General features: G+C 39.0%; 1 protein-coding gene across 3 annotated transcripts in view; it reads left to right on the forward strand.

The window, feature by feature from the left end:
* smarca2 (SWI/SNF related, matrix associated, actin dependent regulator of chromatin, subfamily a, member 2) overlaps window positions 1-14,359 on the forward strand; it is an 81,569-nt gene extending 67,210 nt beyond the window's left edge. For all 3 annotated transcript variants that reach the window (XM_034216621.1, XM_034216623.1, XM_034216622.1), the window contains exons 30-34: window positions 969-1,074; window positions 3,307-3,408; window positions 4,479-4,620; window positions 6,664-6,797; window positions 11,987-14,359. In XM_034216621.1, the coding sequence (XP_034072512.1) occupies window positions 969-1,074; window positions 3,307-3,408; window positions 4,479-4,620; window positions 6,664-6,797; window positions 11,987-12,016 (514 nt within the window). In that variant the 3' untranslated portion in view covers window positions 12,017-14,359. The remainder of the gene's footprint in view (window positions 1-968; window positions 1,075-3,306; window positions 3,409-4,478; window positions 4,621-6,663; window positions 6,798-11,986) is intronic.
* Window positions 14,360-18,697: the final 4,338 nt, after the last annotated feature.

Consider the following 18,697-nt stretch of genomic DNA (forward strand, 5'->3'; position numbering starts at 1 on the left):
AGTTTGGTTTTCGTTCTCACCACTCCACTGAGACAGCTAACTGTGTCTTTGTGGAAAAGGTTAAATCTATGTTGGACACAAGTCCATATGTAGGTGCTGTCTTCCTTGATCTCAGGAAGGCTGTTGACACTGTTGACCACCAAGTGCTCCTTACAAAGCTGACTTATTTCAAAAAAATTCGGCAGATTCAATACAGTGGGTTAAGTCTTACTTATCGAACAGAAAACAGTGTGTTTTGGTCAACGGTACCATATCCCCCTATCTTGTGAACCCTGTTGGGGTTCCACAAGGTTCCATTCTTGGACCATTACTGTTTTCTCTGTACATTAATGACTTGCCTAATGTATGTCCAGATTTGAATGTACAAATGTATGCCAATGATGCGGTCATCTTTGTACACGGGAAAAATACTGAAATAATCACATCCTGTCTCTCAAATGCTTTGGACAAGGTTCAACACTGGCTGAACAACATTTGCTTACAGTTAAATGGAAAAAAAAACAGTATGCATGATGTTCAGCAAACGACCAGTCAAAATCGAAGGATCCAATGTGTTTTTAAACGGAGCAGAAATAGAACTAGTCCCCCACTTCAAGTATCTTGGAGTCATACTGGACTCGAACTTGACTTTGAAGAAACATATCAAGAAAGTCTCCAATACCGTTGAATTCAACTTGCAAAATGTTAAACGAATCAGACCTTTCTTAACTGTCAATGCTGCAAAGTCAGACCTCCACTGTATGATTCTATCCCACATTGAATACTGTTTTACAAACTGGTCGTTTGCTTGTGCCACAAACCTGAAACCCATAGAACAACTGTACAAGAGAGATATCAAGGTGTTTGACAGAAAGCCAAATTCATACCACCACTGTACCATCCTTGAAAAACACAATTTCTTGAGTTTTGACCATTTTAAGTCTTTTAAAAGTATGTGTTTTTTTTATAAATGTTTACATTGTTACCAGGGCAGGGAGACAACTGAGCGAGGTCTTCGTCCAGTTGCCTTCCAGGAAAGAGCTCCCGGAATATTACGAGCTGATCAGAAAACCTGTGGACTTCAAAAAGATCAAGGTTTGTCAATTACTGTGTCTCAGCAAAACATGAATGATGGATATGATGGTTATAATGAAAACAAGGGGGGTCATGGAGCAGAATGAAATATGATGCAGAATATACGACCTTGGTTTAAAGGTGGGGTAGGTAATTTTGGAGAAACCAGCTCGAGTGGGCTAGAATTTGAAAATACACAGCCGGAACGAATCTGCTACTTCCTTACAGAGCCCCTCCAATGACCAATGAGGGCACGAGATAAGTTTGTGCACAGATGGAGGCTGACAGGCAGGTAGGCCATCCAGTTATTTTAGCCGGGCCGGCTAAAATGATTGGTCGTGCTTTTTACAGTACCACGGCTTCCACAGATGACGTTTTTTTATGGATTTTTTGTCAAAGCACTTAAGATATTCATTGCTATCGGGATGTTAAGAGCATTCCATGGAATATAACAAAAAGTGTATCTCGAGCCGGTTTCTCAAACTTACCTACCCCACCTTTAATGAAAGGCGCCATATAAATTAAAGTTATTATTATTATTATTGTACAGTGAACAGCACAAACACAAATATTATTTTATAGTTATAATATTTCTTTAAACTGTATCTTTGTAAACCATCAGAGATGCACAGTATATTTTGCCAGCTGTGTAGTGTTAATTTCGTTGACTAAAACTATGACGAAATATGTTCGTCAACGAACTTTTTTCCATGACGAAAACGAGACGATGACGAGACGGCACCGACGGCAGTAAACAATAACTGCAACGAAATCATCATGCAATATCGTTGACGAAAAGTGACGAGACGAAAATGTAGTTTACTAAATAAAAACTATGCCAAAATCTCTCTTTACTTTCGTTGATGAAAAATGAGGAGACGAAATATTATCAAAGATAACGTTACATTTCTGATCAGTCAGTTTTTCTCCCAGCTGTTTCATTTCCGGTGCTGCGGTAGGGCAGCAGCTGTGTGTGTGCTGCGCGAGGCAGCACATTTGAATTACACCGGGCAGCGGCACACTGTGAACTGTCAGGAAGGCTCGGGTCTAACTCATGGTCTAACTAACCTTATTCAACATAAAATAAAATGGCAACAACAGGGCTTGGGAGCAGTGGTCGCACTCGTGTTAACCAAACACCCCCCCGTCAGCGCGAGTGAGTGATAAATTGTGTACTCGACGGGTAATAATGGATTATGACGGAAATGTTACAATCCTGTCCGTCAAAATGACAACGAAAAAGTCTAAAGCCACCACTGCTTGGGAGAAAGAAACAACGTGATATTTGGGCCCATTTTCGCTACAATGAGGCGGAGAAAAAAAGCGAATGCATTGTTTCATCAGAAGGGAAGCAATGTGGCCATAACACAGCTGGTAAAAACACCACAAACCTGAGCAGATACTCTCTGCAAAGCTTCTAAATCATTCAACCTGTGTTTTTCATCAAATAAGGACAAGATATAATCTTATTTATTTATATATACTAAAATGACAAATTATTGGTTTTGGCTAGACTAGTTTGACTGAAATGTTCTATATAATCTGATGACTAAAAAAGACTCAACAGTTTTCATTGACAAAAAGTAGACTAAAATAATTAGTTTTCTTTGACTAAAATAAGACTAAAATGCTCAGACTTTTAGTCGACTAAATCTTGACTAAAATAGTTACTGTTTTAGTCGACTAAAATAAGACTAAAAGGCTCAGACTTTTAGTCGACTAAAACTTGATTAAATAAAAACAGGATGAAGGTGACTAAATATGACTAAAACTAAAAAGGAAATTTAACAAAGGACTAAAACTAAATAAAAAAATAGCTGACGAAATTAACACTACAGCTGTGTAGACATACAGTATGTGGGTTGCAGAAACTGTATACAATTGGTTTATTTTTTAAGCAAAAATGTGAATGATTGAATGTTTTCCTTATCTTTGTAATCAAGGTAAATTTGTTTTGAGTCATAAAACAATTAATTTTAATTATTCAGCTTTCTGCTTTTAATGAAACTATGAAACCATGTTTTTATTAGTGTTTCTCACATCTTAGGGACAAACTGATTGCTCAAGAAAATAGTCAACAGACTAACAGTAACAACATCTTTCTTAGTTGCAGCGATAATTAACTTCAGTACAAGTAATAATTTAAATGTTTGAAATGTATTTGCATTGAGCATTGAATACCACAGGTTGTGAGAGCTCTCTGAAACTGAGAGGGATGAGTGTGAATCACGCTGATGTCTTCTCCGTCGACAGGATCGTGTGAGGAACCATAAATACAAAGGAGTGGGAGACCTAGAGAGGGATGTGATGCTGCTTTGTCACAACGCCCAAACCTTCAACCTGGAGGGATCCCAGGTCAGAACCCCAACCCACCCTCCATGTGTGAAACTGACATTTCCTTAAAGGGGCCCTATTTTGCTCATTTTCAGATTCATATTTGTATTTTGTGGCTCTACTGTGACTTGTTTACATGCTTTAATGTTCAAAAAGCTCTTTATTTTTCTCATACTGCCTGTGCTGCAGCACCTGTTTTCACCCTCTGTCTGAAACCAGAGCCCAGTCTGCTCTGATTGGTTGGCTGTTGTGAACCGCTTAAAGATCTCCTGCCCCTTAGCCTATCACGTATGTGTTTAAGCGATAACCAATAGAAGCGCATGTGTTATATAGTGATGTCATTATGTTATGAAATTAAACAATGGACTTCAATTTAGCTTTTTCAGGAAGGGGGGTAGTGTGTGGGAGAGAAACTCCCACTGAGAGAACTGCGATGACACACTACAGGATAGGGTAAACCCTAAAAAGCATAATACGGCCCCGTTAATTGAAGTCTTCTCATTAGGGCCCAAGCACCGGCAGCGAGTACTGGTTAATACCACAAAGAGCCCCCTCACATATAACATTCATCTAGACGTATAACATTTGGGAGGCATATGTATCACATGGAGATAAACAAAAAAAACACTCTTGGAGGTGTATTGTAAACCAATCAGAAAGTCAGTACATAAATGAATTAACATTTTTCTTTGTTAACTCTCAATTTTCATTCCCCAGTTCAGATGGTTTTTAATCTATAGTCTCTTTCAATTGTTGTGCGACTGGGTTTTTCCTTGATTTTACTTTGTCAGCCTGTACATATAGCAACCAGGGGAGATACAAGGTTTTTCTTTAAAGACATGGTCTATATTTCATTCCTATGTTTTGAATTGCCACTATCAATTAATAATTGACTGTTTGTAGTACCAACCCCCCCCCCCTAGTTGTATTCTTCTTCCCTTTTCCTCTTCATCAATTCTTAATCCTTCCTCTTTTATTATCATATCAGCCTTTGGTCCAGCAGGTTCTTCTCTCCCATATTCCCAGTAGAACATGTCATTCATGCTGTTTGAACATCTGTTTGCATTATTTCTTTTTTTGATTTCCCTCAGATATACGAGGACTCCATTGTCCTTCAATCTGTGTTCAAGAGTGCAAGACAGAAGATTGCCAAGGATGAAGAGAGTGAAGATGACAGCGATGAAGATGATGATGATGATGATGATGACGACGACGACGAGTCAGAGACTGAGGGTAAGAAACACAGTTTAGAGGCCATGCATACAAATACAAAGACACACACACGCACGCACGCACGCACACACACACACACCACACAGAGCTGTGGTTTGAGATACGCTTTTCCCCCATCCTTTACTACGGACTATTATTGTCTTCAGGCTGTAGCCCAGAAGAAAGATATCATGTAAAATACAGGAGAACAGAATTATAACACACAGGGAACACAAGAGTAAATTCTATAGCTCTTTAGGAGCTTTCTATCGATCTTTCACAGGAATTTCTTCAAAAGCACTGCAAGGAATGAGATGAAGACACTCAAAAAGCTCAGAGAAAAGCTAGTGAGTAGATGGTAGGAAAGGGTTTATTTTACTCCTGAAATAATTCACAAAACATAATATTGTAAAATAAATATGTGTTATAAAGTATTATTTATAAGATGGTACACCCTTTCTGTCCAACAAAAAGAACACAAACAATAATGATGATAATAATATACAACATTTAACCTCTAATTCCTAACCATAAGATATGAGCTGAAATGTATTTTAATTATCTGCTGAATGATATGTAGATATATAATTATGAATAGATTATTGTTTGGTCTACAAAAAGATGAGACTTCACAATTTTGCATAGATTAATCTCAAGTTTTACAAAAAATGTCTTTGACCAACAGTCCAGCACAAGAATATATTGTATTTACTTTGATAGAAAAAAATGACAACTCTCATTATCTTGATTTAACAAGCTGCTGTTTTTGCTTGAAAAATGATTTAAGATGAATTAACCTGTTAAGCCCCATTCCCCCACGGGCGGGGGAAAAAACGCATCACTGCAAGAAACAGCGTCTGAGGGCTTCTTAAGATTTAAAAACCTATGAATGTGTCATACCCAACTAACGGGAAGAAACTCAGTTACTTGATGATATGAACCATTTTTACTAAATGAGCCCTGAGCGAAAAAATGCTATCGCACTTAGCACAGAACTCACAGCTTAAATACCCTTATTACTTATCGTATCTGCAAAAACAAGATATTAGCAAGCTGAGATTCCACAGATTCCAGAAATATTAGTATCATCACTGAGCGATCCGAACTCGCGACAGGGGAAGCGAAAACAGACATCACAACACGTAGCTTCACGGAGGAAGCTTCTTACCTTAGCTGTTGTTCTGATACAAATTTGTGTTCAATGGCATCAAAACGATAAAAACGCTGCTGAAGGTTAATCCAATGGATAATCCAATGTGTCTGTGTCACTTTGAAATTATTCCTGATAATCCATCTTCATATTTACTAGTTTGAGCATAGGTTTCAGTTTTCAGAGCATAACATTGCTTTCGACTGCGTGCGCATAGCTCTCACTTGTCAATGGTAACGTGTGTATGTGCAACTTCCCCTTCGATTCTATTGGCTCTAACGGTTAAAAAGAGGTGTTAATCACCAAAATCAACCAATGGTTTCCAGAGAAACCGCAAATCCACCCAAATGTGTTTTTTTTGTGCTAAACCTCTCTAAAAAGGTCAAATGTCACTTGTTTTGCATCAATCTTGATACAGGGTACTTATTATATGTTATAGTTTGGATTCCTAAAGCTTTTAGTCCACTATCCCATCATTCAAGGGTGTTTTTCACTATAAGTGATTTTTTTTTTTTGGACGGACACTATAATTTAATTTGTTTTACTATGTTCAATTGGAATTTACTTTACAATAAAACAATTATATATTGATTCTGACTTTTTTATACATCCAACTCACAGGTTTATCATTGCTTTGAGAAAAAAGATAATTCATTTACCCCTTTTAAAAGTGAAGTTATGGTAATTTGTTCTGGGAATGTAATTTTCGAGCCTGAGGCCTGAAAAACAGGCTTGGGTTAAAAGATAGCTTGTTCTGTCAATTTTGTCAAGCTCTAATTGATGTAGATTGCAGCTTTTCAGTTCAAAATAAGATTCCAGAGACACAATTATATCAACTCGGATGAGCATGTTTTCTGAATAAGCAAACGATGACAAAGCCAAGACTTTGAATTATGCCTACTTCTTTCCTTCAGCTAAGTCTGTGCGGGTCAAGATCAAGCGGAAGAAGGAGGCGCGCAGCCATGGCAAAGGCAAGAAGAAGCAGAGCCGAGGGAAGGCCAAGCCCGTGGTCAGCGATGACGACAGCGACGAAGACCCGGATGACAATGTAGGTCGTTCCACCTCACTGCATTTGACTGGATTCTTTTTTTGCAGAAGAAAAAGCGAATTCCTTACCTCTGTTTCAAACTCAGAAGGTCTCTTTCATGTTAATATAATTATGACCGCAACCAGGGAAACAAAAATATATAGGAATAACACTGATGTCAATTTCAAAAAATGTAATCGTTTTAATATAATTCGTAACCACAGCTAAGAGGAAAAACATGGCACTCTGTTTTCATCTAGAACATGAACTGAGAAGCACCAAAAAGAGCTTCCTACCAAATGATCTACAAAATCTTTGTTAAAATAGGAGAATCCAACAGTTAAAAAGTATAGGTTTGAAGTACAGTAGGGGAATTCAAAGCTAGGTTTTTCCTATCAAAATCAACTCTTATTAAAGAAAAGGAACTCTCTTTTCTAGCTCTTTTTACCAAAAAATGTACTCTATTGGCTAGCGCTGCAACAGATTGTACGTTATAGGCAAGGCAAGTTTATTTATATAGCACCTTTCAACACAAGGCAATTCAAAGTGCTTTACAAAAAATCAAAGACATTAAGAAAGTGGCATTTAAAATCAGTCATTAAAAAGCAAAGAAAAAATACATGGATAAAAGTTACAGTGCAGTTAAAATATGAATAGTTTAATTAAAAGCAGCGACAAAAAGAAAAGTCTTTAGCCTGGATTTAAAAGTAGTAAAAGTTGCAGCGGACCTGCAGGTTTCTGGGAGTTTGTTCCAGATATTTGGAGCATAATAACTGAACACTGCTTTACCCTGTTACATCGGTTTTCGGGCATCAGTTGTTCCCTCAGGCATCAGTTGTTCCCTCGATTGCTTTTCATGTTAAAACCGATGCCTGATGTTCACATGGTTCGCAAAATGTGTTAAAGTAAATGTCAATGAAGCACAGAAATCTATTCACTGAAGGTAAAATCTGGAGGAAGCCAACCAAGCGGCTTAAAACCACAAGCAAGCGTCCCCATATCCTCAAAATCAGAGCGGAGTGGGAACTCAAGTGAATAACACAGCCCGGACCCACAACAAATTAAATGAACTTGAAAACTAGGGATGCTCCGATCGATCGGTCACCGATCGAGATCGGCCGATACTCACTCTCTACCGATCGATCGGTGCTCTCTAAAAATGCCGATCGCGAGAGCCGATCGCATGACGTAAAATACATGACACTTTTCTCTGTGGGCGGCAAAACAAGCTCGCCAAAATGGCTTCACCGGTCTGGCAGTAGTTTAAGGTGTCCGAAAAAGACAGTAAAATAGCGGTATGCAACGTGTGTGAAGCAGAAATCCTGAAAGCCCGCCGGACCGGTGAGCGGAGCGAAACACTCAAGAGTTAGACCTAACACACTTAGCTATTTTATCTACCTCTGGAACAAGCTATACATTTATAAATAAAGTTATAAATATATTTATTCTTCACTGTCGGGTCACTCATTACTGGATCAGTGAGCTGCATGAGATACTGACAGGCTGTCAGGAGAGAGAGAGAGGGGGAGAGAGAGGGGGAGAGAGAGGGAGAGAGGAAAAGAGAGCGCTTCCGCTCATTTCTCCCGTGTTATTATCCAAAGTTAATGTAAACTTGAATAATGTACATAATTTGAATGTAATAATTAAGTTGATTGTTGTTTGTGGAAGCTCCAGTGAATGAGCCCCATTAACTGAGTTTAAAACATCACTTTAAATGGAAGATTTAAAGTGACGTTTAAATCTTCCATTTAGGCCCCGCCCACTCGATCGGATCGGCAATCAGTATCGGCGGATACTGATTCCGGCGATCGGCCCCAAAATTGGCGATCGGTGCATCCCTATTGAAAACAACACACAATTATATTTGTCTAAGATGTAAAAAAAAGGCATAACATTTGGGCCATTAAATATTCCATTAAAAACACATCTCTCAGTCGTGACTGTAATTGACTGTATTATGCTCTTTCTTCTGTGGTTATCCTCCTCTTCAAACTGCTTAACAAACCACTAATGGGAAATTAGAGCCGTGGCAACCACCATTTGAGTACTCATTTTCAAGTAATTATAATAGATCATTGTTCCAAGCAAACATCACAAATGTAATATTTCTTATATTCTCTCTCCAAATGAAGTTTATTTCAATGGGCGCTTTGTAGGCACGAACTGCAGATTTAATAAAAGCAGTGAGAGAAAATGTGAAAGATGTTTTGTGTCATTTACTGTAGCTGCGGATGTCGATCAAAAGACTGACATGACACAGAGTCTGGAACGTTTTTTTAATTCAGGGGGACATTTTGTCCTTGTTCTTTGTCAAAGTTAGTGTTGAAAGGCACCAAAGAAAGTCTTAGTCAATTCAAATTCTGATATTCTCCAACCAAACCTAAGTCTCCATGTTTCTCTAGATTAATGAATTAGCCACAGTGCACTAACAACACTCTACCTTGAGCCCTTAATGAGTTATAAATAAACACAACAAAACTATTTGCAGCATGTTAAACTTATTTTTGACCTTTTTATTTTATACTTTTACAGTAACAGGCTCGAGGCCGATGTGCCTCTATTCACGCAACTACTGAAAAATAGAACAGTCTCTCAAGGTTTTTGCATGCAGTCATATTTTTGAAGAAATAAGCTCCCTAATAAGGCCCTATCATGCTTTTTGGGGTTTTCCATTTCCTGTAGTGTATAATATCGTTTGGGCATGTAAAGGGTCTGCAAAGGCTAAAATCCCAAAGTTCAAGCCAAAGTGAGTTTCTCTCACACACACTCCCTGTCTGAAACCTCAATTGGACTCCTTCTTCTTCCGTGACATAGTGACATCACTGTGTAACAACACTTGTGCTTCTATTGGCTAGTGCTCCAACACATTGTACGTAAGGGGCAGGACATCTCTGAGTGGTTTATCAATCACAGCAGAGCTATCCAGCTAACCAATCAGAGTATACTGGTCTCTGATTTCAGACAGAGGTAATTTAAGTAATTTAATTTCAGAAATTTCGAATGCCAATACTGATAAGTGTACACTGAAAGCCTATCAAGATGTGATGAGGCAGCGAGTGATTTTTATTACCCGCACCCAACCGACCCATATAAAAGCCTAACCCCAATACCTAACTTGCAAAAATATGGTTTGATCAATAACCCAAACCCCTATCTAGGACTTTTACATATATATTCTTCCAAATTGGTGTTTAATAGCAGTACAATTAAATAACCCTTTGTCAAAGACATAAATGTTCCTTTGAATCAATAAACCACGAGCAGCTATTGTCCGACCAATGACAATTTGGGTAACATCAGGTATCAACAAGCGGACCAGTGAGTGTCAGCGCTACAGTATGTTGTTGTAGTGCTATGCTTTGAACTTTGATACCAATTGATCAATATTCAGCAGAGGTTGGCAGCTGGAGGCAGCTTCTCGCCATGCCAGCAGTGATAGTTAACTGCAGGGTGTTTCAGGTAATGCAAACAGCCAAAATAAGACCTTCTCGAGAGCGTGGCCAGAAGCCATGTATCTCTTTGAATACAAATGTATTAGTGATTTCCTCAGCTGTCTATCACAGGGTGCGCACAAATGCTTGAAGTGCTTGCATATTGAAGTGGGAAATCAAGTACTAGAGTACCTACATAATAGCTCCCTTTTCAACAAAGGCCAAAAAAGTCCTTCAAATTCTGAAATATAAATATTTTGACTAAAGTTTTGTCCATCAAGTCATTATAATTAAATCCTCGGAATCAGAAACTGCTCAGCCTTTTAACTTATGTTTCTTCTTAACACTTTTGGTCTACTGCTGTTGATGCCCCTGTTAATGAACACTTAATATTCCAGGGAATTGTAAGGGCACGGTCACATTCGCCAACCGAGGCCATATTCTCCTAGAAAGTTCATCAAAGTTGACAGCTTGAGAAGCGTGGCTGTGGGGTTTTGGAGCCCTCAGCGCTGTCTGTTTGATTATATGTATCTGTCCGTTCAGTTGTTTGTGACTGACCTATCTGCCGACTACAGGATCCCCACGGGTCCTTTCAATCCTTGAACGTAAAAAGAAATGGGCAATTGAAATGTTTCATGTTAGGTCCTTACATTTGAAGAATTGGGCCTGGAAAGCCTTTGAATTACAGTTTTAAGGAGGTGTGGGAGCCCTATTAATATATTTAAAGTATTTTATTGACAGCTCAGTTTAAAAAATGTGACTAGTTTTGAGAGGGACTGACATTGATCCCATAATTTTACACATTTAATTTAAAAAAAACACTTCAAAATAAAGTTTGCACTCCTTGAAAATGAAAAAAGGAGCTTGAAAATGTAGTTTATACTTGACATTATTTGTCAAATAAGATAAGAAACCTTTATTGTCACTGTATAAGTGAACCAAAATGTCTTTTGGAGCAAGGATTAAAGGTGGGGTAGGTAAGTTTCAGAAACCGGCTGGAGTGCACTAAAATGTGAAAGTACACAGCCAAAAAGAATCCGCCCCTTCCTTCAGACTTCCTTACAGAGCACCTCCTCCAACACACCATGAACGCGCACATGACGTCAGCAGACTGGTGAAAGTGGCTGCCTGTTGCTGGCGAGTCATTGAAGTACTGCTACAATGCACGCCCAATGACGGCACGCCCAATGAGGGCACGAGATACATTTTGTGCGTGCACGAGATGGAAGGCTGACAGACAGGGCCACAGATGACATTTTTTTATGGATTTTTTGTCAAAGCACTTCAGATATTCATTGCTATCGGGATGTTAAGAGCATTCCATGGAATATAACACAAAGTGTATCTCGAGCCGGTTTCTCAAACTTACCTACCCTACCTTTAAGGATTAAAACTAAATAAGTATACAAAAACAACATTTGAAACAGATCCATATAAAGACCTACTGTCTTGTGTGCTGCTCGTTCAAAGTAGATCTTTCTGGCAACTTAACCACAGATTTAAAACCTGCACTTTCCTCCATTTCCAAAGGCTTCCTCATCCTCCTCTTCATCTGCTTCTACAAACTAGATGGGAGAGAAGAATAAGAGCTTCACCTTCAGACTTCTTTTCTCTGGAGATCTTTATCTCTTATTTTGTTTATATAATCCTGTTGACCTACCCCTCTCAAGCACAATGCAGCTGATCATATACTGTGTCCTCCCCCCTGCTCTTCCTCCTCTTCCTCAGCCTTTGAATCTACCTCTCTTCTAATACCTTTTTTCTTTCTCTCGTGTGCAGGACCAGTCAGACAAGAGTGACGATGACTGAGGACAAGAGGATATTAATTATGGCACTTATAAACACAGAGGACATATCTTCAGTCGTCATTGTTCAGGTTCATATTCTGTACTTTTTTTCTTTTTTGTTTACTTCATTTGTCCCCTTTGTAAGTTTGTAGTGTGTTTTGTCGCACCTTCTCCTACCGGCTTTGAAATGTATTACTTGTATTCGATAAGCTACAGCAATACCAATCTGCTTATATTCCTGTTTTTAAGACAATTTTTTAGTATATTTTTTAACTCTGCTTCAAAAGCCGATTTAAATTCTGTATGAAAAAAAGGAAGAAAAAAAAAAAGATTTGGTCTCGCTATATTCTTTTCTTGATAGGTACTTGCTTGCTTGCACTTTTAGAACATGAAATATTGAAATGGAAATAACAGATCGAAATTAGAAAAAGTGTGTAATTTGGATATCCACCGGTGGTAAAAACAATTGCAATTAATCAAGTTTTTTAACTTTGGAATAATTGTTTCACCTTGTGCAGTGCCAAAATGTCAGAGAAATTGGTAGTTCGTTGAATCCCTCCCCATAACCAGCGATGGATCAATCATAGCTTAGCAACCGGACTTTTATGTCAAGCTTTATATTTCTCCGCCTTTGAAGCTCGGTACGAGAGACACTACAGTTAGTCTAAAGTGCGGTGTCTTTCCAAAACCAGAAATAAAATAGAAGAAACAGCATGTTATCTGCTGTGATGTCAGCGGCAAATGTTTGATTGTCCAGCTTAGAAATACTACACAAATAAAATAATATTACAATTAGTTTATTCTTTATTATTAATAAAAGAACACATACTGTAGTTTACTTTCAAGACCAGGAAGAGCTTAACTTCTAATTATTCAGGCTTAAGCTGCTGTCATTAGCATGTCTGGCTAACAAGCTTACAGTTTGCATTATTGTGTGGGGTTATTAGATGCATTAATTAAAGCCCAGTTTAGGACTGAATCATCCGCTGTGTAGAATGTTCCTCTGAGTAGAAGCTGCTCAACATACTGTTTGAAAAATATGATATTATAATAGAATTACACATTGAATCCTCGATTTGTCCTTAATATACTTTTAGCCTGGGTCATTTTTTAAATTGATTTATAACTTTTAGTCTTTAGGCATGATGTCGCATTTGTACTTGCACATTTTGAGAATGTAAACTATTTTCTACGTTTTACTTGAAATATCCCTATATTTGAAACAAGTTAGCTGAAAGAAATTTGAAATTTAGCCAAAAAAAAGTGTATTTTATAAACCACCTAAGGTGGCTATTTTTCTTAGCTAGCTGCCAACATGTGTTAGCATCAGCTGCCATTTCATATTGATTGATTGATTGATTGATTGATTGATGGTAGCTAGCTTAAAATGAGAAGCTGCTTTTTGCCTGAAATCAAAATAGCACAACATTTCGAAAGTAAGTCGACCTGCGAAAAAGGCGCAAAATGTAAAGCTTGACAGTCATAGCGACATGAACTACGAGAGACGGGGCTTAACGAACACTCAACAAGGATATTTTTAGTGTAAACTGTTTCCTGACGCTATATTAACGTATATCTTACAGCCAGCACAGCTATATGTCAGTTGTTGCTCGTTGACCTACATATAATCTTGAAGTGACCATAAATGCTGAATGCTCTTTTTTTAAAATTGCTTTTATTAAGATAAATGTAACTTTACATTTTGTAGGCGACACATTGTTTAGAAAATAAGTTGTTTCATGTATCCTTTCCTCTTATGATTTGAAGTTGTGGTGTTCAAGAGCAGAAGCTTTGAAATAGTTGTGAACGTTTCTTTCAGTCAGAAAGGAGCTAGTGGGTTATTTTCAATGAGATACTAGTTGTTAAGGCTGCAGATTGATGGGGAGACATCTTGTCTTGTTGTATGAAACCGGTATTTATCGTAGCTAAATATAGCTTTATAAAGTGTCTAAAAACATTTTGCTCCTGTAAAGAACCGAGATTTAGCTGGATTCTTACAGACTATCAAAGCTGGTTAACAAAGGAAAATATTACAAGGAAAACAGTATTATTGGATTGAAACATTTTATTTGGATGCCATTGAATATAACAACAACAATGTATTGATTTCTTTTTGAATAAGGTCATTTGTGTTCCTGTGTTAGTTAGAGCCCTCATTTAGTCCAGTTTATATGTTGTTTGTAGCATGATCTCTTTTGGCAATATACTGTATTCACGCAGATATATTTTTTTGTTTTGTTTGTGTAACATGTGCTTGCCGACTCTTCATAAGTGTGACTTCATCTTTGCTTTCTTTGCACAGTGTCTTTGTGGTTGTATGTCATAACCCAGGGCAAATAAAATCTCATCGATTTTCAGCACAAAATACCTGTTCTTGTTTATTTTTTCATTCTTACCGGGAACCATTTCTACTTCTTTGTTTAACATTTAGTCTGGAAACCCTTCATTTCTTTTTTTTCTCAGTGTGGTTTAGTAAACAGATGAGGGCCTACAGGTATCAGCAGTTGAGTTTTAAGTTGTAATTCCCTTTCTGAACAGATACATGTACATAGGTAACTAGGCTTTACATGATAAGATGATAACAATTAGAAACACACGTATTTAGGAATGACACTTACTAAACACTGTTAATATAATCAAAATAAATCTATAAAGAACCATTATAAACAGCATTGGTTGACCAACGTTTTTTAAAGAGTAGAAATTATAATGTAAAAATAAAGAGAGGGAGGAAAAAAACATTGAAAATAAATTAAAAGGTAACAAAAGTGATGTTTAGTGTCTGAATAAAATGTATTTAGATTTGTAAGTGTTTGGTTATAAAAACGGTCACACTACTGCTGCATCATAATGGAGTTGAGAAACAGTATGTCGAGAAAAGGAAAAGTCTTCATGACCTGACAGACAATATACATACATATACACTCAAACAAGTTACTTAAAATAATACAATAATATTCGTATATTTACAATTATGACAGTCTTAAATAGCCATGTGTCAATAATAATAATAATAATATATATATATAAATTGTACCTTTTATTTTTTACCCTTTTGATTTTAGGCTTTTTTACCTTGTGCTGCCACACCCATTTCTTTAATTGTGGTTGTTTCCTATTGGTCACGGTCATTGGTCAGTCAGATTCACCTGTTTTAATTGGTTGTAGGTGAGGCATGGCAACAAAGATGGCGGGGACACGCAAAACACCGGGAAGAAAAATACGGCTATCAGCAGCTTGTTGGAAATTGTCCCAGTAGCGGTATGCTAGTAGACTATCACGGACTTGTTCTTACTTTGTGTCAGTTGTGTTGGCTGGACATTAGTGCTGCACGTGTCTGTTAAAAGCTTAACCCTTACATGTATGTTGTGTTCGGGTCTCCCGTGACCCGTTTCAAGTTAAAATTATATAACAACTACACTCTAGTTTTTTTGTAACGGAACAAGGCTTCATGATATCCTCCACAACAGCAATATAAACAATACAAAACTGATTTTGACAATTTTTGCCAAGTCTGAAGGTCTCTAAAAAAAAGTGTGTATAATTTGGTGTATCATTTGGTGTTCGGGAAGACCCAGCAGAATTGTTGTGGGTGACTCGGGGACAATTTTGGCCCAATCAAGATTCATCTTTGACTTTAGACACACCACCCCCACCCCCCTTCATCCACTGTAACAATAATGTTTGTGGGGAGAATGTATTCTAATAGTCTATTATAGTCAGAACGTAATGATCCACTGTCTTCACTAAATATAATGAGTGAGTTGAATCACATGTTTTACTTAAATATGTGGTGTAATGTTTTTTGGGGCCATAAATAAAATTACAACAGGATTGTACGGTTATGAATGCATAATAAGTTAGTTATGATGTAGTTAAAACAATATTGGATGATAGTCATTCTTTGTGAGTGTTTTGTACTGAGATAAATCATGGGTCGAAATTGACCCGCGAACACCATGAACGGTAACAGCTTTTGAAGGGTTAAATAAGGTTCCTTATGACCAAGCTATGATGCTAATGAAGTATTTAGCTAGTATGGTGTCCCTCTTAAAGTTAGCTAGTTCGACAATTTACTAGATGAGTAAACCACGGACGAGTGTCAGCTTGGACCCAGCCTGACAGTCAGACAAAGCAGCAGGGACCGGAAAAAATGCCGGTCCTCTGAAGAGGTGTTGGACTGCTCAGGTGGAGAGACATTTGGCCTCATCTCCGGAGACCATTTGAACTTCTGAACCGGCAACCGGATAACACTCCAGATCGTCTATTACTGTAAGTTCAGTTGTAATTAATTGTTTTATCTTTCAGCAATGTATTTTATTGTGATGAAAATGCAGTAGGCCTACTTACTTTTGCCTCAAATACTGAGGTCATGTTCTTTTTCAACTTTACTGAACAATCAGAAAAAGGTGTTCACATCAGTGAGGGCATTATGAACAGACTACAGAAACATAAAATAAAGGGGGAGAAAAAACACACATGGTCAATGAGGAATTACGTGTGTGTAGAAATTGGTAAAATTGTTGGACTTTTTTACTTTTGCAACAATCAATTGATTATTTGAATCTAGATCCATGTCAAAACCCCAATACATACTGCAGACATTTGAGGATGCGACATTTGTGGATGAAATATGTTCTAAAATAATCAAATTACTAAGTATTGTTTTGTTTCCCAAATAATGGCTAAATGTTATATTGTCCTATGTTTTTCTCATTGTAAGTTAACCAATACTGGAAATCATCCCAAAATGTTTGAACTATAGTGCAGGAAAAGAAAAGATGTGCTGGTGTTTCAATATCTGAGTTACAACAGGAGCATACATAAGTCTAAATGGAATTTCTTGTGTAGGAACTTGAACTTTAAGATAGAATTGAAATGGTGTGCTGTTCTATAGGCTTTGTTGCATTCAAAGCATTATAAAATACTATTCATTGTTACAAACAAACACAACCCTGTACAAAGGAGAGTTTCGATGATTTACAGAATAATGTATTTCTTGAGCTATTTTGATTTCTATCTATACAGAAGTATTTTCATACAAAAATGTTATAGTTCCAAATTGAAATACAATGAATGGAATATTTTGATTTGGTTTCAATATTGTTAAGGAAAAAAAAGAAATTTGAATGTGCCACATTTGTTATTGTGAAGGGTATTTCTCACCATTTTTATTTTGAGCACACGTGTTTTTCTAAAATAGATTTCAATGTATATCTATTGACACAACTGTCTACACAATATTCAGAAGATATATTAAAGGGGGTATATCTTAAGTTGTGAAAAAAACAACAAACATTATCTGTTCGCCTACGTTTGCTCTCTGGTGTAGTGATCTTTACAGCCCAGGTGCCAGCACAGCTAGAAGGTTTATTTACTAGTATTTTTACATAACCTGGGGCGAGCAACAGTGTTGACTTCTATTTCGTATATGGCTTCGCCCTCTAAGGCTATCGCTATTGGGTTTACCCTTCTGCGCCCCCACGCAGTACTGAAACACTTGTAGTCCACGCCCACCCGCTAGGTGGGCCCCACCCTCGGGCCACCTTCCGGTATAAATAGGGAGGTTGCCCGGTGATCTGCTCCCTCTTTTCTTCAGCAACCAGCAGTTTACTGAAGCACGAGAAAAGCAACATCATGAGCAATAAAGAGTGTGTCCGTATGTGCCCTTCGTGCAATTCGGGCTACATTATGAGCTACGATTTGCATCCGATATGCGCAGCCTGTCTGGGGCCAGAGCACATGGACGCGGCTCTCAGCCAGCAGGTCGCATGTCCTCACTGTGTGCGTCTTACTTCATCCGACAGGAAGCGAAGGGCGGACGCTCTAGCTGCTGCGGCGGAGGAAGACGTCTGGGGTGGGCAGGAGCCCATCCAGGACAGTCTGTTTATGGAGGCGAGTGGGGGGCAGGAGTCGGACGACTCCTTCCCCGCCTCCCTCCAGGGCTCACCATGCGGCTCTCCCCTTCCCCCTCTTCCCCGGACGGGGGAGACGGGGTCGGAGCGAGAGTCAGAGGTGGCGGTGGAGCACGTGGTCCCCTTCTCCGTGGCCACGGCGCTACCGGCATTGGGAGGCATCATGCTGGAGCTGCCGGAAATAATCGGCAAGGCAGCAGCATGTAGAGGTCTCCCCGTTCCACGAGTACTGGAGAGGGTGGCTCTGGACGACATGGCGGGCGTGTTTTCCCGGGTGCAGACGGGCAGGAGTAATCCGATCTGTCCGCACTTCCCCGCCATTAGGCGTTATCAGGAAGGTGCAGCGGCGAACCCGAGGAGCTTGAGGGCTCCGGTGGCCACCTTTGTCCCCTTCACCAAGGTGGAGGGTTTCACAGATGAGGTTTTCCCAACCACCCCTGCTCTGGAACCGAGCTTAACGGCATTTTTCGGGGTGAGACAGGCCAACTTGGTCGCCGGACGGCGCCCTATGTTGACCGACCCCAAGGGCCAGTATGTCGCCCACCAGGCTGACCGGGCGCACCAGTGTGCGTTCCAGGCGTCGGCAGCGGCAAACAATATCGCTTTGCTGACCAACTCGGTGGTGACGTTGGTCGAGCGATCCACCACCGTGGCTCCAGAGGAGGCGGAGGAGATCGCTAAGGCGGCCAGCACGGCGCTCACGCTGTGCGCAGCCGTGGCGGTGTCCCAGGCGAGGATTACGGCCTGGATGACACAGATCCAGCGTCACCTCTGGTTACAGCAGGCAG

Source organism: Gymnodraco acuticeps, unplaced genomic scaffold (genome assembly GCF_902827175.1).
Source record: "Gymnodraco acuticeps unplaced genomic scaffold, fGymAcu1.1, whole genome shotgun sequence".
In the NCBI taxonomy this organism is placed as follows: Eukaryota; Metazoa; Chordata; class Actinopteri; order Perciformes; family Bathydraconidae; genus Gymnodraco; species Gymnodraco acuticeps.